Source organism: Cyanistes caeruleus, chromosome 25 (assembly GCF_971803275.1).
Source record: "Cyanistes caeruleus chromosome 25, bCyaCae1.hap1.1, whole genome shotgun sequence".
NCBI lineage: Eukaryota > Metazoa > Chordata > Aves > Passeriformes > Paridae > Cyanistes > Cyanistes caeruleus.
In genome coordinates, this window is record NC_141725.1 from 1,476,862 (window position 1) to 1,498,817 (window position 21,956).

General features: G+C 60.7%; 2 protein-coding genes across 9 annotated transcripts; one reads left to right on the top strand and one right to left on the bottom strand.

The window, feature by feature from the left end:
• Window positions 1-299: 299 nt before the first annotated feature.
• On the bottom strand, window positions 300-19,838 carry HMG20B (high mobility group 20B). 8 transcript variants are annotated; one of them, XM_086862362.1, is made up of 13 exons: window positions 19,654-19,838; window positions 17,236-17,412; window positions 16,327-16,507; window positions 7,448-7,681; window positions 6,686-6,746; window positions 4,314-4,413; window positions 3,858-4,061; window positions 3,570-3,690; window positions 3,414-3,466; window positions 3,070-3,145; window positions 2,683-2,898; window positions 2,137-2,269; window positions 300-1,458 (listed from the first exon to the last, which is right to left on the bottom strand). In XM_086862362.1, exons 5-13 carry the CDS (start codon window positions 6,721-6,723, stop codon window positions 1,446-1,448), a joined length of 954 nt encoding a protein of 317 aa, XP_086718488.1. In that variant the 5' UTR covers window positions 6,724-6,746; window positions 7,448-7,681; window positions 16,327-16,507; window positions 17,236-17,412; window positions 19,654-19,838; the 3' UTR covers window positions 300-1,445. The 8 variants fall into 8 exon arrangements, with proteins under 8 accessions (XP_086718488.1, XP_086718489.1, XP_086718487.1 ...); XM_086862363.1 differs by having other exon boundaries at window positions 18,233-19,816; XM_086862361.1 differs by lacking the exons at window positions 16,327-16,507; window positions 17,236-17,412; window positions 19,654-19,838 and adding an exon at window positions 9,486-9,632.
• Window positions 9,296-21,606, top strand: MFSD12 (major facilitator superfamily domain containing 12). Its single transcript, XM_023942810.2, has 10 exons — window positions 9,296-9,654; window positions 14,417-14,627; window positions 15,479-15,602; window positions 15,822-16,019; window positions 16,261-16,353; window positions 16,441-16,533; window positions 17,227-17,397; window positions 17,644-17,738; window positions 18,402-18,532; window positions 19,131-21,606. The coding sequence occupies exons 1-10, from the start codon at window positions 9,372-9,374 to the stop codon at window positions 19,223-19,225; spliced, it is 1,494 nt and encodes a 497-aa protein (XP_023798578.2). The 5' UTR covers window positions 9,296-9,371; the 3' UTR covers window positions 19,226-21,606.
• The last annotated feature ends 350 nt before the right edge of the window (window positions 21,607-21,956 follow it).

Below are 21,956 nucleotides of genomic sequence, written 5' to 3' on the forward strand. Positions count from 1 at the left end.
CTGCGGCGCTGCTGAATTATGGATGGGGCTGGCTCCCCGCCGGCCGTAAGGTGATCCCGCAGCCCGGGAACCTGAGCCGGTGGCGCAGGTCACCCGCGAGGATCGGGTGAGCTCTGCCACGTAGGAAGAGCCCCGGCCAGGCTGGAGGTGGGAGAGCAGCCGGCCCAGAGCCAGCACCTCACATCCTCCCCAGCCGGGGATGCGGTGATGGGCTCAGGGTTGCCACCCGTGGATCCACCCCAGCAACCCCAGGAGCAGCTCTAGAGTTCCCGCTGAGCCCAAACACACAGGGACCAGAGTGGTTTTCTCCAACATTTATTTGCTCCCATCTCCATCCCCAGCCCAGGGGCACCAGGAGATGGCAAATGGCAGATGCACAGCACAGGCCTGGCAAGCGAGGGAGGGGTGGGAACACCCCAGTCCCCATCAGACCCAGGGCCAGGGCCAGGCCCATGTAGTGCTAAGTAAGAAAATAAGACACTCTCTAATTACACAGTCTGAGATTAATGACAGGCAGTCCCAGGGACACCAGCCCCAACCCCGGCTGCCAGCACAGTGGTCCCACAAGAGCAAGGGGGCTCAGGCAAAAGGGGGCAGGAGGCAAAAGCCAGTGCAGCACACCCAGGATCCCTGCAAGCAGGAAGGGGTCAGTCACAGCTCCACTGCTACAGAGGTCCCCACCCCAGGACAAGGTGGGTCCCAGCTCCCTTCTTCCAGGGGTCCCCCCCCACCATGGGAAGAGGCCAGTCCCAGTTCTGCTGTGCTCCCTGCTCCAGGAGGGGGTCAGTTCCAGCTCCCCTCTGGCCTGAAGAGTTTTATTGCTTTCAGAAGCTTGCTGCCTGGTCCCAGAGATGAAGGGGAAGGAGGGGAGCCAAGCACAGTGACAGGGGCAGGGGCTGAAGGCACCCATTAAATAAAAGCTGAGGCAGGCAGCAGGAAGGATTTGCCCTCAAGGCCTTGCTGGGATGGGACCAAGGGGCTCCTAAACTGGCCAGGGGACAGGAGGCAGCACCAGGACCAAGGGGGTCCCAGTCACCCCTCAGTGTCCCCCATCCCCACAGCCCCAGTTCACCCTAAAGGGGTGTGTTCACTCCAGGCCTAAACCCACCAGTGCTGCCCCAGTCAGGCTTCAGGCAGCCCCTGGCTGGCAAGGCAGGGCTGGGGGGTCCAGGGGAGAGTTGGGGGTGCTCACACCAATGTTGACCCTTTCCCAGTGCTGTCCCAGCTGGGCTCTCAGCCTGGTCACCGCTTGTCCCCCGAAGCTCAAGGTCCCTGGGGCTGGTGCAGTCGTGGGTTGGGCGGTCCAGGCTGGGGGGTCCCAGCTGCAGGAAGGTGCGAGGGGCAGGGGGAGCAGCCAGACCCCCTGCAGAGACTGTCCCTTGAGTGAGCTCCAAGGGACAGGCCCAGGGTCCAGCCAGGCCTGGGGTCTGGAAGGACTGGTCCTCTCACAAGTGTTCACTGAGGAGGGAGAAAAGCACAGCTGAGTCGCAGAATCCCACAACAGTTTGGATTGGAAGTGGTCCTATAGTTCATCCAGCTCCTCCCTCTGCCATGGCAGGGACACCTTCCACCATCCCAGGCTGCTCCAAGCCCTGTCCAGCCTGGCCTTGGACACTTCCAGGGATCCAGGGGCAGCCCCAGCTGCTCTGGGCACCCTGTGCCAGGGCCTGCCCACCCTCCCAGCTAACAATTCCTTCCCAATATCCCATCCAGCCCTGCCCTCTGGCACTGGAAGCCATTCCCTGTGTCCTGTCCCTGCAGGCCTTGTCCCCAGTCCCTCTCCAGCTCTCCTGGAGCCCCTTTAGGCCCTGCAAGGGGCTCTGAGCTCTCCCTGGAGCCTTCTCTTCTCCAGGTGAGCACCCCCAGCTCTCCCAGCCTGGCTCCAGAGCAGAGGGGCTCCAGCCCTTGGAGCAGCTCCGTGACCTCCTCTGGACTGGCTCCAGCAGATCAGCATCTTTGGACATGGGGACACCTCCTGAATTCAGGACCTGGGCTTCCCTCTCCCACAGCTCCCTGGAGCAGCTGGATGCCCATCTCCATCCACACCTTCCCTGCTCAGCTCCCATCACCACCAGCTCAAGCTAACCCTGCAGCCCCATGTGGACACCTGTGCCACAGCCCCAGCCCTGCACTCACCTGGCAATCCGGGACAGGATCTCCTTGACACGCAGCACCAGGGGCTCGTGCTGCAGGGGGTTGCTCTCGATGGCACTGTGCAGTTTGGCCATGTAGAAGTCCAGGGTGCTCAGCGTGGGGGTCTCCCCAGTGCCTGTGAGGTGACAGCTCAGTGAGCGGGGCCAGCAGGTCCCTACCCAACCCTGTTCATGAGGTGGGAACTGCAGAAGGGACCCCAGCACCAGATGCCCCCTCCTGCAGTGGCACAAGTCTAGGAACACATGGATTTGGGCCAATCTGGGGTGCAGCTGTGAGTGTGGCTGCAGAGAAGGAGGGATGCCAGCCTGCCCTGTCTCAGGACAGGGAAGCCAGCTGGCTGTCACATCTCTGGGCTTCCTGGAAAGCTCTTCAAGTGCTGCAGGATCCCACCCCAGCAGCAGATGAGCACCTACCACCACCCCACTGTCCCACAGTGCTCCCTGCATTGGCTGGGGGGACCCCTCAGTGCCCCTCTGCCCAAGCAAGAGTCCCAGCAGCTGGAGGACCCCATGGCTACCCCCAACTCACCAGGGATGGGGAGGGAGGCAAAGCTGGCAGTGAGGGCCTGCCGCACAGACTGGAGCTGCTGCTGCAGGGCCAGGGTCTGCCGCTCCTCCTGTGCCAGCTCCTGCTCCAGCTTCTCCTTGGCGCAGTTCATGCTCTCCGTGTGCTTCTGCAGGATGGCGTTCTGCTCCTCAAACTCCGTGTTCATCTTGCGCAGGCGCCGCAGCTCGGCCTCTCGGGCTGCCGGGACAGCATCGTGTCCGCAGGGACAGACCCTGCCCCCCTCATTCCAAACCCAAATCCTGCCCCACACATGGCTCTTCCAAGCAGCTCTGTATCACCAACATCCAGGTTCCAGCCAGCACCTGGTCCCTCCATACGGGCACCAAGGACACTCCACAGCCCTCCTACCCTTGTTTTGGTCCAAGAACTCCTCGGTGAAGATGGGCACATCAAATGTAGAGAAAGTGTCGCTGCACTCGCCAGCCTGAGGGACAAGAGGGAGGGGTTGGGCAGGGCTGAGCCCACCAAGAGGGGACCCCAACACCTTGGCTGATGAGGGTACTGGGATAGGGTGAGGGCTGGCCCTGCCTGACAAGTGGGGAGGGAGGATGGCTATGCTCTGCTTCCCAACCCTCCAGGAACCTGGGACTCACAGTCCCAGAATTCCCTCTGCCCACCCACATCTACAGCCAGCCCAGCAGTGCAACGTGCCTCAGTTTCCCCACACACAGGCAGACCTGATAGGGCCTTACCTTATGCGGGTGTCCGTTGAGTAGGGTGTTCACAGCCACCGTGCCCATGTCCTCTGCAGCGGAGGAAGGAGGTCACCCCAGGGGCCAGACTCATGTTCCCAAAAGGCTCTGGCATCACCTGGCTGGATCCTGGCAGCCATTGCTCCCACAACCCACCTTTTTTGATCTTTTTCTCCTGGATCTTCTCCGTGCACATTTTGTAGGCCTCTGACTGCTGATATTCCCGCAGCTCCTTCATGTACTGCTGCTTCTCCCGCTCAGCCTCGTCCAGGTACCGCTGTGGCACAGAGGAACCTCAGCCTGCCCAATCCAGGCTCCCAGGAGCTGCTGACCCCTCCCTGCCGAGCTCCCACTCCTCAGCACTGGGGACAGCAAGCTCAGGGGTTTGGGGAGCAGGCTCTGGAGCTGTCCAGCTGGGGGGGGGTCTTCCCTGGGGGTTAGTACCTGCTTCTCTGAGAGCTGCAGTTTGCTCCACTCTGCTCCCAACATCTTTGTGATCTCTGGGAAGGGCAGGTCAGGATGCTGCGTGCGGATCTGCTCGCGCCGCTCATTCAGGAAGCGCACGTAGCCTGTCACAGGGGCTTTGGGGCCATTGGGAAGGATCTTCTTCCTCTTCTTGCCCTTGGGCCAGCCCCTCTTCTTCACCGGCTGGCACCCATGGGGAAAGGACAGCCCATCAGGGACCAGAGCCATCACATCAGTGGGACACGGGAACAGCCCCCAGGCCCACCTGGGCCACACAGTCCTCAAGGAAAAGTCTGAGCCCTTCTTTGGCCCATGGCCACAGCCACACATGGGCTGGTGCAGGGCAAGCAGAGGGACAGGGACAGCCCCAGGCCAGGCACCTTGGGCCCCACTCTTGGGGATCGTGTGAGAAGGGACACAGGCTCTGGGACTCACCTCCTCCTCCGGCTTCTCCCCGCCCACCCGCGCTGACTCTCCCTTCTCCTGTTTGATGGCCACCAGGAAGTTTCCATGCTGAGCCTTGCCCGTGGTATGTCTGCAGCCAGAGAGCACCATCAGAGAGGGCTGGGACACATGGGGGCCAACAGTGACACATCCCCCAGCAGTATGACCTCACACTCACCAGATTCCCCAAATCCCCTTACTCAAAAACAGACTCAAACAGACCCAAAAGTGGCACTGGCCATGGAGCCCTTGTTCCCAAGAGGGGAGGCTACATCAGAGTGATGGCACTGAAGCAGAGTCCAGCTTAGCAGGGCAGTCCTGCACACTAAAGCTGCCCTGAGGTCTGGTGGCAGCCCTGGGACTCATCAGAGACATTTGGATGGGGATCAGCTCTTGGAATCAGGTAACACTGACAGTCACATCCCTGCCTGTCACCTTGGGATACACCTTGGTGGGGAGTCCCAAGGGACTCTGCAAGGGAGGAGGAGCCACAGGGGTTTGGATCCTGGTGCCAGGGACACCACCTGCCCACACCCAAGGAACCTGGAGGCAGAGGGTGAGGGCAGGGCTCCAGCCACAACCATCCCAGCAGGTTTGTGCTGTCTGTGACACCTCCCTGACACCTCAAGCGGCTGCACCGTGGGGCCCAGCCCCACTCCCAGGTCATTGCCATGGCTTTACGGATCAGCAGCTGCTTCAGGCAGAGCCTCCCTGCCCCACTGAGCACCCCAATTCCCACACTGGGTGAGCAGAGCTTCCATGTCCCACCACAGCATCACCCTGGGGTTCCCCAAGCCCCCCTGGCACCTCCTCCAGTTGGCTCCATCCCTGTCCCATTCACACCCCTGGGTCCTCAAGGCAGCTCGTGCTCTGCTGGAAATGTCCTCACTATGTCAGGGAAACCACAAAGGGCTCCCGAGTATCACCAAATGATGCTCGCTTGGGTTCCAACCAGATCTCCAGACTTGGGAACCAGCCCAGGGCCAAACGCAAGCCCTGGCACAGACATGTGCCAAAAGCCACAGTGATCTCAACCTGCTCAGGATGCACCTCAGAATTTTCCTTGTGTTTGCCACATCGTGTATCTGGAGCAAACCCCAATCCCTGCAGAGACCCCAAGCTATTGTTATCCATTTACCCCAGACAAGCCATCCTTGTAGTTAATTTAGGAGGCCCCTTCCCTGAGCCCACAGCACAGAGCTGCCACTGCACTGACCCTTGCAGATGAAGTGGGACAAGTCCCTCCACCAGGATCAGAGGCCAACCAGAGCCCTACACCCCCACACTCACAAAAAAAAACTGACAGGAGGGTGTGAGACCACCTCTTCTCTCAGCTCCTGGGGGAAAAGAACCCTCTGAGGCTGTGCAGGCCAGCCTTTGGCTTTATCAGCTCCAAGAGCAATGTTCCCAGTGATGTCCACATCATCATCCTGTTCACCAGGAACACATCAACACCCTCCAGCACCAGATGGATCACCCTCCCCCCACGTGATCCAGATTCCTTGAATGCCTAAGGATGTTTTAAAAAGTAAAGTTATCTCAGGCAAAATTCCGCCTCAGCCAGTTCACTCTGGCATCCACCTCCCTCCACCTCTGAGGTGCTTCCCCATCCACTAGCCCCCACGCCAGGACAGCCAAGGCCAACTCAGGACAGCACAAATCTTACGGGAATTCAGCCCTTGCTGGTTCTGATCTCCCAAGAAGCTTAGAATCACAGAATCCTGAAACAGCCAGAGCTGGAAGGGACCCTCAGGGATCATTGAGTCCCACTCCTGGCCCTGCCCAGACCCCCCAACAAGCCCACCCTGAGCATCCCTGAGAGCGCTGGCCAAACGCTCCTGGAGCTCTGGCAGCCTTGGGGCCGGGCCCATTCCCTGGGGAGCCTGGGCAGTGCCAGCAGCCTCGGGGGGAAGAACCTTGCCCTGAGATCCATCCCAAGCCCTGGCACAGCTCCAGCCCTTCCTGGGCTCCTGTCCCTGTCCCAGAGCAGAGCTCAGCCCCTGCCCCTCCGCCTCCCCTCGGGAGGAGCTGCAGCCCCCGAGGAGCCTCCCCTCAGTCTCCTCTGCTCCAGCTGAACGAGCCAAGTGCCCTCAGCTGCTCCTCAGAGCCTTCCCCAGCTCCGTGTCCCTCCTCCGGACACTCTCCAACAGCTTTGGATCCTCCTGATCTTGTGGTGCCCCAAGTGCCCCCAGCACTGGAGGTGAGGCTGCCCCAGTGCAGAGCAGAGCGGGACAATCCCTTCCCAGCACACACAGACCACCCCCAAGGCATAGAAAGGGGGTGAGTTTCTGCCGCTTTTTCACCAGGGGCAGTGACACAGAACAGGGCAGCTGGAGGACGCTGTGGCAGGTGGTGGCACTTACAGCAGGGCGGCAGGCGGCTGCTTGGTGCTGTGGGCCATGGGCGGGGGTCTCGGTCAGCACCCTGCGGACAGAGCACAGCTGGCACTGCCATCGGGCCGGTGGTGCCCACCGGGGTCTCCCTGCCGGAACCCCCCTCGGAGGTCTCCCTCTCGTGGGGAAATCACAGGACCCCTCCCCGAACGGCATCTTCTCCCTAACCAGCCCCTTACTGGCCCCTCCACGTCCCCCAGCCCCCAGGAACCCGGAACAAGCTCCCGCCCGCTCCCATTGATCCACCCCATCCCTGGGGGAGCCATCGCAGCCCCCACGGGCTTATCCCCCTGGCCCCCCTCCCACCCGCCATCCCCAGCGTCCCCGAGCCCTCCCCTGCAGAAACCTCCCTCCACCAAGACCCATCGCAGCCCCAACAGGTTCGTCCCCACAACGCTCCGCGCCCCCTCACCGGCCCTCCCCGTCTCGCCCTCCCTCCTGAGGAGCCCCAATGGGAACGCCCCGCCCCATAGATCCCCCCCACAGGATCCCCTCCCACAGGATCCCCCCCCACAGGATCCCCCCCACAGGATCCCCTCCCATAGGATCCCACCCCCCCACAGGATCTCCCCCCACAGGATCCCCTCCCACAGGATTCCCTCCCATAAGATCCCCCCCCACAGGATCCCCCCCACAGGATCCCCCCCACAGGATCTCCCCCCACAGGATCCCCTCCCATAAGATCCCCCCCCACAGGATCCCCCGTCCGGACCCGCCGCCGCCGCAGCTCACCTGACCACGCCCCTCTATTATTATGCAAACGAGGCTCCCGCCGCACGGCCCCCGATTGGCCGCTCAGGGCCGACTCGTTGAGCGCAGTCCCACGCGGATTGGCTGGATCTGATGACGTCAGATGGAAGCGGCGGAATAGGGGGCGCGGCTGGCAGACGCGGCACGCGCGCGCGTCTAGCGGCTCGACCAATCAGCAGCCAGCGTGGGGACGAGGAATTGTGGACAGGGCAGAGCCTTAAAGGGGCAACGACAAAGAGTTGGGACGCATGTGCAGTGACCCGCTGTGGTCAGCGCCTTAAAGGGGCAACGTCATGGCGGCGCCCCCGCCGCCCCCGCCCTATTCCTGTGACTCCAGTCTTCCCATCGCTCCCAGTAACCTCAGTGCCCGCTTCAGGGCTGATCCACTGATTCTGCTACCCTCCCCCACCGCTCCCAGCAGCCCCAGTACCCACCCAGCAGGAGGTACCCATGACACCAGGATTTATCCCACAGTCCCAGTGACCCCAGTACTCCTCCAACACTGCTTCCTGTTACCCCAGTACAGCCCATACTGGTCCCAGTGACTCCATTAAATACACAAGGGGAAATCCCCCATGACCTCCACTCTGCTCCCAGTGTCTCCAGTATTGAAAGCTGGAGATCTGCATGATGCCTGCAGTCACCACAGTGCCAGTGACCCTAATACTCCTTTCTAGAGGGTCTCAGTGCCCCCAGTACTGCTCATACTGGTCCCCAGTCACACCAGTACCTACTCAAAAGGAGCTCCCAGTTGCCCAGGTAAGCAGTGCCACTGCCAGTGACACCAGTATTCACCCAAGAGGAGGTGTCCCACAACTCCAGTAGCCACCCTAGAGTCCCAGTGAGCCCAATACTCCCCCCACACTGTCCCCAGCCACCAGATACATCATTACCCAGGAGAGCACAGTCACCCCAATACTCCCACAAGACTCCTACTAACCCCAGTGCCCATTCAAGCAGGGGGTCCCCATGACATCTGTAGTCATTCCAGTGTCCCAGTGACTCTCATCTGACTGGTTCCAGTGCCTACAACCCCTGTACCCTCACTCCTGTAGTCTGCCACTCCCCACTTGGTGCATACTGAGATATTGGGGTGACTGGGAGCCGTGGGATGGTGTACTGGCATCACTGGAACTGGAGCAACTGCGGGCACCATGGAGACCCCTGGCTTGAATACCGGGGTTACTGGGAGCAATGAGTGTCACTGGAATTCTGGGGTGCCTACTGGCAGCATGGGGACCGTCCCCTTGTGGGTACTGAGGTCACTGGGACCAGTGTGGGGGTACTAGAGTGACTGGGACATTCCCTTGTGTAGGTAATGGGACGTTACAGGCAGCACTGGTGTGACTGGGAGCAGTGAGAGGGTACTGGGCTCTGTGAGAGTAATGCAGGCAGGGTAGGAGTGACTGGAAGTGTAGGAATAATACTGGGATCACTTTGGGGACAGCACTGGTGTGACTGGGAGCGGTATGGGGCAGCACTGGAGTGACTGGGAGCAGTGTGAGGGTAATACTGGGTGCAACTGGGAGCACTGTAGGGACATTACTGATGTGACTGGGAGCAGTGTCGTAGTACTGGTGTGACTGGGAGCAGTACAGGGCCACTGCTGGTGTGTCTGGGAACGGTGTGGGGGCAGCTGTGACGTGTCTGGGAGCAGTGTGGGGTCAGCAGTGGAATCCCTGGGATCGGTGTAACCGGGCGCTCTCCCGCTCCCGCCTCCCCCGTGCCCGGGTCACCGCCCGCTCTCCCCGCGGCGGCCCCGGGGGATGCGGGGGATCGCCGGTCCCGGGCGGTCCCTCCCTGTCCCTGCCACTCCTCCCTCCTCCCTCCCCGTCCCCTCCCATTCCCTGCCGGTCGCTCCCGCCGGGCCCGTCCGGCCGCTGTCCCCGCGGGCTGTGGCCGGGCCATGGCGGAGCCTCCGCAGTCCCCGGCGGCCCCGGCGCTGCCGCTGCGGGCGCGGCTCAGCTTCGCGTGCGGGCACTTCCTGAACGACGCGTGCTCGGCGCTGTGGTTCACCTACCTGCTGCCCTTCCTGCACGCCGTGCTGGGCTACGGGCACGGCGCGGCCGGCGGGCTGCTCCTGGCCGGGCAGGCGGCCGACGGGCTCTGCACGCCCCTGCTCGGCTTCGAGGCCGACCGGGCCCACGGCTGCGGCCGCTGCGGGCGCAGGAAGGGCTGGCACCTGGCCGGTGGGTGCGGGGGAGCGGAGGGAGCGGGGACACCCGCATGGGGGGTACGGGGGACAGGAAGCTCAGACAGGGGGATCTGGGTGGAGAGGGCTGACCCCAGTAGAGCCTTTCTGGGGTGCCCGGAGTGGAGAGCGGTGACCCTGGGAGGCCTTGCTGAGGCGCTTTGGGTGGGGGACACCCGGGGGAGCCTTTCTGAGATGCTCCATGTGAAGAGGGATGGCCCCAGGGGAGCCTTTCTGGGGTGTCCTGAGTGGGCGTCATCTGAGGGGGAAACTTTGCTGGGCTACTCTAAGTAGAAAAGGATGACCCCGGCGGAGCTTTTCTGTGTGTCTGTGTTGGGGAACAACCATCAAAGCCTTTCTGGGATGCTCTAAGTGAACAGGGATGGTCCCGGGTGAGACTTTCCGGGCTGTCTGTGAGGGGACATCCAGAGCCTTTCTAGGGTGCTCTAAATGGAGAGGCATGGTCCCAGGGAACCCTACTGTGTTGTTCTGTGTTGAAAGACACACAGGGGAACCTTTCTGGGGTGCCTGGAAGGGGGTGGCCCAAGGGTACCTATCCAAGGTGTCTTGGGTGAAAATGGGTGGCCCCAGGGTAGCCTTTCTGCAGTGGCCTGGATGGAGATGAATAGCCATGGGGAGCCTTTCTGGGGTGTCATGGGTGGGACACACTGCTGGGGTGCCAAAGATAAGAGATGGGTAACCCCAAGGGAGTTTGGTTAGGGGAGGAGAGGAGAGGGGAGGAGTAGGGCTGTGAGGGCTGTGGGGTGCTCTAAGTGGAGAGGATGGCTCTAGGGGGGCCTTTCTGGGGTGCCCTGAGGGAGTGGACCCCACATCAGGGGTGACGTGTGAATGTGAGTGACCCTGGAGGAGCTTTTCTGGGATGCCGGGGGTGGCAGACACCCTTCTGGGGTGCCCAGAAGGGAGAAAGGTGGCCCCAAGGAGCTTTTCTGAGGTGTCCTGAGTGGGGGCTACCCAGGGGAACCTTTCTGGCATGCCCTAAGAAGAAAGGGATGACCCTGGGTGAACCTTTCTAGGATGACTAGGGTTGGGACAGTGGGGGATGTTGGGTAGAGGGAGTTGGCCCCGAGCAGCTCTGCTGGCAGGGCATGGATGGGGGACACTCTGCTGGGGGGCCCTTTGTGGACATGAGTGGCCTTGGAGGAGCCTCTCTGGGGTACAGGATCAGCCCCAGGGTACCTTTCTGGGGTGCCCTAGAAGAGGAGGAACCAAGGGTGCCTTTCTGGGTTGGAGGATCAGCCTTGGGGATTCCCTGGAGTGGGGAGGAAGCAGGGTGCCTTGTAGCATGGAGGTCTCCCTGAAAATGCAGGAGCCTTTCTGGGGAGGGGGACCATTATGTGGCAGTGAGGTGGGGACAGGGTACCCCCAGCTGGAGAGGAGCAGCCCCAAGGCTGGGTGGAATTGAGTGCCCTGGAGTGGAAGGGAGCAGCTCCTCCATGGAAGGGAATGCTGCCCTGGGGGCTTTTGGGGTGCTCTGTAGAGGGTGAAGGGGCTCTGGTGTGTTGGCAGTGCCCTGGATGACAGGAGATGGGTCTGGGGTGCCTTGTGAGGAGGGGGTAGTCTGTGAGATGCCTTTCTAGTATCTTCTGTGGCAGCGAGGTGGGGACAGAGCTGCTCCATGTGTAGGGGACGGCAGGATGCTGAGCCTGGATGGGGAAGGGGCACCATCCCACCCCGGGGGGCTCCCTGCTGTCCCTCGGGCTTTGTGTGTGTGGCTGGGGTTATGGTTAGGGTTAGAGCCTCAAACCTTGGAGGTGCAGCAAAACCAAGGCCAGCCGTAAAAGCGGGGCTATCCCAAAAGCCCAGGTGCTTCCTGAGCAGCTCTTGGTATCCCCGGGGGGGAAGCCTATGGCATGGGCCTTTGGCTGTGCTGGGGCTGTGCACCCCAGGGGCCAGCAGTGGGGTACAGCACAGGAATTATTGACAGGTTTGTCTTGCATTGTGCCCTGGGTCAAAAAATGCAACAGAGTGCAGGGATTGGTGGGGACCCATCTATTGAAGTCCCTCTCTGAGGGGACAGTGTGGCATAGAGAGGGGTCCTTGGTCTTTCTGTGAGGGGACAGTGTGATGTGGAGAGCAGTGCGGTAGGAGAGGAGTCCTTGGTCCCTCTCTGAGGGGACAGCGTTGTCTGAAGAGGCATCCTTGGTGCTGTGACTGGTGCAGGAGCCTGCACATCTTGCTTAGCTGGCACTGGGGACGGGGCAGTTGGTGGAAGAAATGGCCCCTGATAACAACCCTCGGTAACAACCAGGCACTGCCTCACTCAGAGCAGATCTGTGTGGAGGGAGGACGGTTGCAGTGTGGGTCCTCTTATCTTGATCCCAAATTTATCTCAACCAACTGCTTCTTGCAATCCAACGGCAGCTGATAAGACGTCTAACCTTGTGGAGCTCGGCTTGGTGAGTCGGGGAGAGTGCTGAAGGGCACCAGTGTCACCCCTGACCCAGTGTCAGCTGCATCAGTGCCCTAGATTTAGGGAAGCGGCCGGAGCTGTTTCCTCCCCCTGCTCCAGCTGGGTGCTGCCCCGTGAGCATAGAAGGGAAGTCCTAACTCAGGCTTTGCATGGGGGCTGCAGGGTGCAGGGAGCAGAGCTCAGGGCAGGCTGGGGCAGGGATGCAGGCTGTTTTCCAGGCTGGAGCGTGGGTTATTCCCCAGGCAGGGGTTTTCCCAGCCCATCTTGGCTGACCACAGAGTGAGCGGTGATGGTGGCAAACCCACCGGAGCTGGCTGTGCCGGGGCCATTCGGCTTCCTCAATCACACTGCAGCGAGGGGTGTTGTGTGGGAGCGGGGTGTCTCCTCCGGTGGCAAACCCGTGCTCACATCAGAGGAAACTGAAACCGCAGCCTCGGGGCAGGGGAGACACCACGAGTTGCTATCAGTGGCATCTTCCCACCACGGCCGCAGTCCCAGGCCTTCCCACAGGCAGTCCTGATGTCCCTGCCTGCTAGCCAGCTCTTTTCTGGGGTCCAGCTTCCTGATGCAGTGGGGAGGAAGGTTAAATGTCTCTTTGATGCCTGTCTCAGCCTGTCTGGCAGTGCTGTCCCAAAGTCCCTGCCCCAGGTGTCTCTGCCGAGCAGCCTGGCATTCTCATGGTCCTGCCCAGTGGGGCCAGAGATGAGAAGCTGGGCCTTTGCCTGCCCAGGGTGGGCAGAATGGTCTTGGAGAAGCTCCCATGGCCCCACTTGGGAGAGCAGGGACCCCAGGACCTCTCTGACAGTGCAGCCACTCCTGGGCACTTGGGGTACATGGGTATTAGGGGGCAGCCAGATGGGCACAGCTCCATGGGGTGGTCAGTGGGGTGACCCTGGTGGTGGACACTGCCTGTCCCAGGGGGACACAAGGAGGAGGTGACACTCCTGTGGTTATGCTGGTGGCGATGGCTCATGGGTGGGCACAGGAGCAGCCCTGGAGGCTGCAGCAGCCAGGTCCCCACAGCTCCTGCCCCAGTGTTCCCCTTGGGAGCCCTCAGCCTTCACAGGGTTGCAGATCCTGACCCTGTGGGGCCCTGGGACCCTCACCTCTCATCTGGTCCCAGTTAAAACCCAGGGAACAGAGAGACTCTAGGCTGGTTTGAGCCTTTGTGGACCTTCCCGTGCCTGTGGTTTGGGGCACAGGCACCACGTGCTTGAGTCCCCTGTCCTTCAGAGGACCACCTTGAGCACCAAAACCAACTGTGAGCCAGTGTAGGGACCCAGCACCCCTTGATGGGATGGGTGGGGCTGGGCTGGACTTGTCACTGCTGCCTTTGGCTTTGCTCTGGCCTGCATGGCTGTGCTCTGTAGGAGCAAGGAGGAGGAGGAATTCCCCTTCATGGGTGGGAGGAGGAGGAATCACTCATGAGGAGAGGTTCTTGCAAAGTGGAGAGGGTACCTTGGGGACCTGGCAAAGCAGGTTCCCCTCAGCTGTAGGAACAGCTCTTCATCAGCATGCAGTGAAGCTGGGGACATGTAGGACAGTACAGGGGAACATGGGGGACTGGGCAACAGACTCTGTGTCGGGGCCTGGGGGTCTGTGGAGCCACTTGGCAGAGAGACTGTAACTTTGGGAAAGGGGAGGGAGGGGCCAGGCTGGCCTGTGCCCCACGCAGGGTCCCTACACGCAGCGTCCCCAAGCTTTGTCCCTGTGCTGTCCTGCCACAGCAGAGGGAGGAGCCTGGCTCTGGTGTTCCTGACTCAGCGGGGCCTTCCCAGAGCCCCCCATGGCTCTGTGTCACCCTGTCATGATGCGGGTGATGTCTGTGAGCATGGCAGAAGCATGGCTCTCTCTGCCAGCCCCACTCTGCCAGCCCCATGGGAGAGGGGACATGGAAACAGATGGGGTGACAGTGCCTGTGGGACAGCCAGAGCCCTCCCTAGGGGTGCCGTATCACCACAGGCAGGCAGCAGGGAGGGGTTATCTGACTGGTTATCTGCACCTGGGGACAGTAAGAACCTCTTGGTGTCGGTGGGTGTGACATTGAGGGTCTGCCATGATGTCTTGAGGGGACAGAACAGTGCCAGTGCTGTGCTGGGAAAGGACCTTGACTGGGGGGTATTTGTCTGTGCTGGGTACCAGAGGGAAGGACATTCCCTGTGCAGGATGGGCTGAGGGAGTCTGGAGCTCCACGTGTCTCATCTGGTTGGGGAAGGGGCCCACCTCCTTCCCCAGCTCTGGGGTAGAACCTGTGTCAGAGAGGGCTGTCTGTGTCACATTGGAGTCCCAGCCAGGTATGCAGCCTCTCACTGCTCCACTCTCTCCCCAGGCACCACCTGTGTCCTTGTGTCCTTTCCCTTTGTCTTCAGCCCCTGCCTGGCTTGCGGGGAGAGCACTCCACAGTGGGCAGCCTTCATCTACTACCTCCCCTTCATCGTCATCTTCCAGTTTGGCTGGGCGGCCACGCAGGTGTCCCACCTGGCCCTCATCCCCGAGCTGGTGAGCAGTGACCATGGGAAGGTGGAGCTCACGGCTTTCAGGTGAGCACAGCCACACCTGCGGTCCCCTGGGGCTCGGGGAGCTGCCCTGCCCATGCTGGGTCCCATCACTGTGTGACAGGAGGCCCCTGGGTGCTGTGGCACACCAGAGACCTCGGCATGGCAGCACAGGGACTGGGCCATGTGGGTGTCCTGTGGGATGTGCCAAAGGTTGGTGCTGGTCCTGGGTTGGTGACTCAAAGCCTTTGCTGCCAGGAGGGAATGTCTTGATGCCAGGGATGTCAGTGACACACCCCATGGGACACTTCCCTGAGCTGGAGACACCTCTGCTTTGGGAATTGATGGTGGCATTTAGGGGACTTGAGGGCATCTGGGGCTGTTCCTCCCAGATGCCCTCAAGGAGAGCTGGACACAGCTCTGAGGACTGTTGTGGAGGTGAGATGTCTCCAGGGCCAGGTGGGCAGTGCACTCGACTCATCTCTCTCAGGATCGGGATGTGGGATGGGATATTTATCCTATGGAGCAGGGTGAACAAGGAGGATGTGGGGTAACTGTGGGTCCAAGTGGTCCCACTCTGGGGACACTGGGTCAGACGGTTCATGGCATCCTTGAAGCAGAGGTGAGCTGTGCCTGGAGGGGGAACCAACTGACCTGCAGGAATCATGGTTTCTTCTCAGTCATGCCCAGAGGCTTGGGCTGGGCACACTGGGAGTTGCAGCAGTAAGGCTGCTTGGCCAGATGCCTTGTGCCCTCAGAGGTGTTGCCTCAGCCATGACATGAGGTGCAGAAGCTGTAGCTCATCTGGCTTAGGGGGCAGCCGTGGGCAGAGGTGTCCTGTTGTTCTGTCCCCATGCTTGTCCCTCTGCATCGCCCCAAGGTTTCTTTCCACTCAGGTATGCCTTCACCGTCATGGCCAACATCACTGTGTACGGCCTGACCTGGCTCCTCCTGAACTTCCAGACGGACCAGCCTGACCACATGGAGCACCTGGGCCCACAGGACATCCCTGTGTTTCGGGTGAGTGGCAAAGCACAGTCCCTAGGGTTCCCTCTTCCTGTGACTCAACTGGGGAGGTGCTGGAGGGAGTCAGAAGGCAATGCCCTAAAACCTCACCAACTGGGTAAGAGCCACACGGAGCCCTCCCTGGGGTTTGGGCACCTCTCCTTACCCTCCAGACTGCTGGGGGGCTGATGGTGGGCTGCCCCACTGCTGTGCTCACACCCACTGCCTCACCAGAACTTGGCCCTCATCGTGGTGGGGCTCGGGGCCGTGTTCTCCCTTATCTTCCACCTGGGCACCAAGGAGAAGCCGTACCTACCAGGGGTGCTGCCTGAGCCAGAGGAGAGCACCCCGCTGCTGCACAAGGAGCCCTCGGGCCCCCCACGTCCACTGCTGCTCTGGAAGGACTGGCTGCTGGAGCCCTCCTTCTACCAGGTACAGCTGGGCAGGACTCCCTTGGCCTGGGCTGCTGCCCTGCCTGGGCACCCTGGGTGTCCTGCAGCCATGGGACCTGCCCAGGTGTGGGTGGGGATGGAGAGAGGGGCTGTTCTGGGTACCCATCCACCACCTCAGAGGGACCATGCCCTTCCCACTAGGCACCTGTGCCCTGATAGCTGGGCAGAGAAGGTCCTTCCCACAGGCTGAGCACTGATGCCCTGGCTGTATCCCCTCCCAGGTTGCAGTGCTCTACATGGCCACCCGCCTCATCGTCAACCTGTCCCAGACCTACATCGCCATGTACCTGACCAACTCACTGCTGCTCTCCAAGGTGGGCACAGGGCAGGTCCAGGGGCACATGAGAGGGTGTCCTGATGTGGTCTGGGGCTCATTTCCTCCCTGTCCTTGTCACTTGCAGAAGTACATTGCCACCATTCCCCTAGTGATGTATGTCAGTGGGTTCCTCTCCTCATTCCTTATGAAGCCTGTGAACAAATGGATTGGTCGGAACGTAAGTACAGGGTGCTGGAGAGGTTGGAGTTTGACCCCAGGAGAGGCCCAGGGGCCAAATCCTGGCTGTGAGAAAAGTTCCTGGCACACCTGAGCTGGAGAGCCAGGACCCCTTATGGTCCCTTTGCCAGCAACCACCCACTGCAGCATGGGTCCTGCTGGGACTGGGAGTGGTGGACAAGGATGGGGATCTGGGTCCTACTAGGTCTGGGGATGGTGGGCAGGGATGGGAGCAGGAGCCTGTCTTGTACATCCCTGGGGCTGGGGAAGGCAATGCTGGCCTAGAGTTACCATGTCCCATGCAGGTCTGACTGGGCTGTAGAGCCCTGTGGTGCCCATCGGGGCAGAGGGGGGGTCTGGCTACACTTGCCTGAGTGGGCACACGGTCTGCAATGCCAGCAGCAGGAACCTGCCCCTGTGTGCTGTTGGATGCCAGTGGAGTGTCCCCTAACCTCACAGACACGCTCTCCCAACTGCCCAGGGCACAACCCTTGGGCTGCAGAACAGCCTCAAGTACAGCAAGGACCTACTTTTGGAGTCTCCTTGTTTAAATACAGCTGGGACAGAGCCAGGGCTGTCCCTCATGGGTCCTGGGCAATGCTGGCCCCATGCCCTCCCTGCTTGCTCCTCCCTCCCCATGAGTGCCAGCTGATGTCTGAGCTCCCCCTTCTCCCTCTGCCCATCCCCATCACAGCTGACTTACTTTGTGGGCATCCTGGTGGTCCTGGCCTTTGCCTCGTGGGTGACCCTGGCCAGGCCAATAGGAGATGAGATCTACGGGCTGGCAGTGCTGCTCGGGGCTGGCTCAGCCACCATCCTGGTCACCTCCCTGTCTATGACTGCAGATCTCATCGGCACTAACACGGTACGGCCGCTGCTCCTGGTGGGATGGAATGGGGGGGTCACAGCAGGCACAGAACCTGTAGTCTGGGGTGGGCACTGGTTAGGATTGGGGGATGAAGGTGCTGGGGAGGGAGCTCTGCTGGGCAGCCCCTGTGAGTGCTGTGCGCCATGCTCTGCTGCTCTGCTGCAGTGAGGGCTCTGCCCATGAGAGGGCACACAGGGCTGTGTGACCCAGCATAGCCCAGCATGGTTCCCTGTCCTCCCTCAGCACAGCAGCGCATTTGTCTACGGTGCCATGAGCTTCACGGACAAGATGGCCAATGGCCTGGCTGTGATGGTGATCCAGAACCTGCACCCCTGCCCGTAAGTGTCTCTGCAAACCTGGGACCTCTATTGCTTGGGGGCCACAAGGAAATATTCCAGGGTTGGAGCAAGAGTCATGGGAGGGAAGCAGCTCAGATTTATAGAATCCCAGAACGGTTTGAATGGGAAGGGACCTTAAAGCTCATCTCCTTCCACTCCATGCCATGGGCAGGGACACTTTCCACTACACCAGGTTGCTCCAAGCCTTGTCCAGCCTGGACTGAAAGACTTTGAGGGATGGGGCAGCCACAGCTACTCTGGGAACCCTGTGTCAGGACCTCACCACCCTCACAAGGAAGAATTTCTTCCCAATATGTCATCTAACCCTGTCCTCTGGCAGTGTGAAGTCATTCCCCCTTGTCCTGTCCCTCAAGGCCCTTGTCCAAAGTCTCTTTCTAGCTCTCCTGGAGCCTCTTGAGGCCCTGGAAGGGGCTGTAAGGTCTCCCTGGAGCCTGTTCTTGTCTGGCTCTGATTTGTCTTAAACCTCTCTTCACCTTCTCTCCTGGCCTTGGACGAGGGCCCAAGCCCTGTGGATATCCTTGCCCTGGGCCTTTCCCTCCCAGTGGGAATCAGTCCTGACTCTGATGTGGGGACATGGGACAACTGCCCATAGCCTGGGACTCCAGTCCCAGCCTCCAGCCACTTCCCTGCCTGTCATCACAGGACTGAGCTGTGCTGCCCTGCCTGTGTCGACTTCTACCGCTGGGTGATGGTGCTGGTCACTGGCGGCATTGCCATTGCTGCTGTCACCGTGCTGTGCTGCATCATGGTGTGGCCCATCCGGATCCGCTACCGTGAGTGGGGCTGAGGGCTTGGGGGCAGCCCAGTGTGGAGCTGGGTACAGCTGGGTATAGGTCAGTGCCAGCCTGAGCTAAAGCTGCAGTGTCTTTGCAGATGGCCCCAGTGCAGCAGCAGTGGGAGCCCTTTCATCACTGGGCTGGCTGTGGCTACGTTTGCAGGGGAACCGTCATGGTAGGGCACGGGGCTGGGCCATTGTCCCGCTCCTGCTGCTTCCCCCAGAGAGGGGCTGTGTCTGCTTGCTGTGCCCTTCTGGGGGGCAACACGCCCCTGGCCTGGTCACGGCCACACTGACACTGGAGCTTCAGGGGGTGTCAGGGGCAGCTCCACGTGCTGGCAGCAAACGTGGGGGATGGTGGGGTGACCTTTGCCAGCCTGAGGAGCCAACACCCCTGCTCAGTGCCTTTTCTGCTTCCCTGGGTGCCAGTGCCTGCTGTGGGGTGGGGGAACAGGACAGACCCCTCATGTTGCTTGAGGCTCTGCTGCATCAGGCCCCTGGTACTAGCAGAAGAGTCCAGGAGGGCCAGGCCAGCACATGTGGGTCACCTCACACTGCCATCTCTCCTGACCTGTCCCTTCCTCCTCTTCCTCCAGGTGCTGTCAGCCTGCAGGGGCTGAGCAGTGCTAGGACCCCTGAAAGTGGCACTGGGAGCGCTGAGGGAGAGAGCCAGAGCAGCACCATCAACTGAGCGGGCCTGTGTCCCTGGCCACCATGTCCTCAGGGCTGTGTCCCTGGCCACCATGTCCTCAGGGCTGTGTCCTCAGCCACTGTGTCCTTGGCCACTGCGGTGCCACACTCTGAGTCTGGAGGGTCCCCTGCACTGGGGGCCACTGGGCTCTGGGGAGGGGGGTGACCCCCACCCTGTCTCCTTGCACTGGACTCATATTCCCACGAACTTGTATTCCCATGAACCCTGGACTCATGTTCCCATCCCGGACTCTCGTGTCCCAGACCCCACCGGGCTGATGAAGGCTGTCTGTGGTGCAGTGTCACCGGTGCAGGGTCACCTGTCACCTCTCACCTGCACAATGAACATTGCCAGGCCGGGGCAGCCCTAGAAGAGGATGGGGCACCCGGCCCGAGGTTTTAATCTCCTTTCGTAAGGTAAATACGTACAAAGGGCACTTTATAAAGGAGGAGAAAAAGGAGAGGAAAAAAGCCGTCCGCAGCGCTGATGGCCCCTCGATGGGGGTGGGCTCCGCACGGGGCTTTGGGGTCTCTCGGAGAGGGGAGCCCTGAGGGCCGGGGGCGGGAACAGCCGCCCTCAGCGGCCGCACACGAAATGGGGGAGCTGCAGACACGTGATTGGTCCGTGCGCGGAGCCCCGCCCCCGGGACCGGACAGCCAATGGGAGCGGGCCTTGCGTGCGGGGGGCGGGGACTGAGAGTGTGTGACTGTGTGGCTGTGACAGTGTGACCGTGTGTGTGTGTGTGTGTGATTGTGAGTGTGACCCTGTGTGAGTGTGTGTGTCTGTATCTGTGTGTGATTGTGTGTGTGAGATTGTGTGTGTGTGATTGTGAGTGTGACCCTGTGTGAGTGTGTGTGTCTGTGTCTGTGAGATTGTGTGACCCTGTGTGTGTGTGTCTGTATCTGTGTGTGTGAGATTGTGTGTGTGTGATTGTGAGAGTGACCCTGTGTGAGTGTGTGTGTGTGTGTCTGTGTGATTGTGTGACCCTGTGTGAGTGTGTGTGTCTGTGTCTGTGTGTGTGAGATTGTGTGTGTGTGATTGTGAGTGTGACCCTGTGTGAGTGTGTCTGTGTCTGTGTCTGTGTGTGATTGTGTGTGTGAGATTGTGTGTGTGTGATTGTGAGTGTGACCCTGTGTGAGTGTGTGTGTGATTGTGAGAGTGTGAGCCTGTGCGTGTGTGTGAGTGTGATTGTGAGAGTGTGAGCCTGTGTGTGTGTGTGATTGTGAGAGTGAGCCTGTGTGTGTGAGTGTGATTGTGAGAGTGTAAGCCTGTGTGTGTGTGACCTGTGTGTGTGATTGTGAGCGTGTGACCTGTGTGTGTGTGTCTGTGATTGTGTGTGACCTGTGTGTGTGTGTGTGAGATTGTGAGTGTGAGCCTATGTGTCTGTGATTGTGACCCTGTGTGTGTGTGTGTGTGACTGTGACAGTGTGTGTGACTGTGAGTGTGTGACCCTGTGTGTGTGTGTGATTGAGTGTGACCCTGTGTGTGTGTGACAGTGACAGTGTGTGTGACTGTGACAGTGTGATCCTGTGTGTGTGTGTGACTGTGAGAGTGTGATTGTGAGTGTGACCCTATGTGTGAGTGTGTGAGTGTAACCCTGTGAGAATGTGTGTGACCCTGTGAAAGTGTGACCTGTGTGTGTGAGTGTAACCCTGAGTGTGTGTGACTGTGAGAGTGTGTGACTGTGAGTGTGGCCCTATGTGTGTATGTGTACATGTGTATGATGCCTTTGTGTGGGAACGTGTGTGTGTTTGATGTCTGTGGTGTGTGAGAACTTGTGTGTGTGCTGTGTGTGTGTCCATGTGTGTGTGAATACATACGTGTCCATAGGTCACACGTACGTGATGATGTTTGTGTGTCCATACCTGTGTGTGCCCAGCCGTGCGTGCAGGGATGTGCTGTGTGCACACAAGGTGCACGCAGGAGGGGCTGGGGGGTGTGTGCATAACCCATGGAATGGTTTGGGTTGGGAGGGACCTCAAAGCTCATCCAGTGTCACCCCTGCCATGGCAGGGACACCTTCCACCATCCCAGGCTGCTCCAAGCCCCGTCCATCCCAGCCTTGGGCACTGCCAGGGATCCAGGGGCAGCCACAGCTGCTCTGGGCACCCTGTGCCAGGGCCTGCCCACCCTCCCAGCCAACAATTCCTTCCCAATATCCCATCCAGTCCTGCCCTCTGGCACTGGAAGCCATTCCCTGTGTCCTGTCCCTGCAGGCCTTGTCCCCAGTCCCTCTCCAGCTCTCCTGGAGCCCCTTTAGGCCCTGCAAGGGGCTCTGAGCTCTCCCTGGAGCCTTCTCTTCTCCAGGTGAGCACCCCCAGTCCTCCCAGCCTGGATCCATGGCAGAGGTTCTCCATGACCCCCCTGTCCATGCCCTGTGCCTGCTCACAGGTCCGTGTGTGCAGCCTGGGTGGGCTGGCATGGAGCCCCTGCCATGAGAGGTCGTGTGTGCACAGCAGGACACGAGTGTGGGGTGAGGGGGTTGGGGGGGGCTGGGGGTGTGACAGGGTGTGGCCAAGGGCAGGGAGTGACACCCCGAGTGTGCTTGGTGCGGGGGAATGGAACGGGATCCAGGCAGAGGGACTGGGAGCCTGAGTGGGTGGGTGTGTAGGGTGCAGCCCCCTCAGGTCGCGCCGTGTCCCACCTCGGGCCGGCCCGGCTTTATGGCCGTTCCTCGCTGCGGGAGGGGCGTTATCAGCCCCGGTCCAGAGAGCAGGGGCTGAACCGGGCT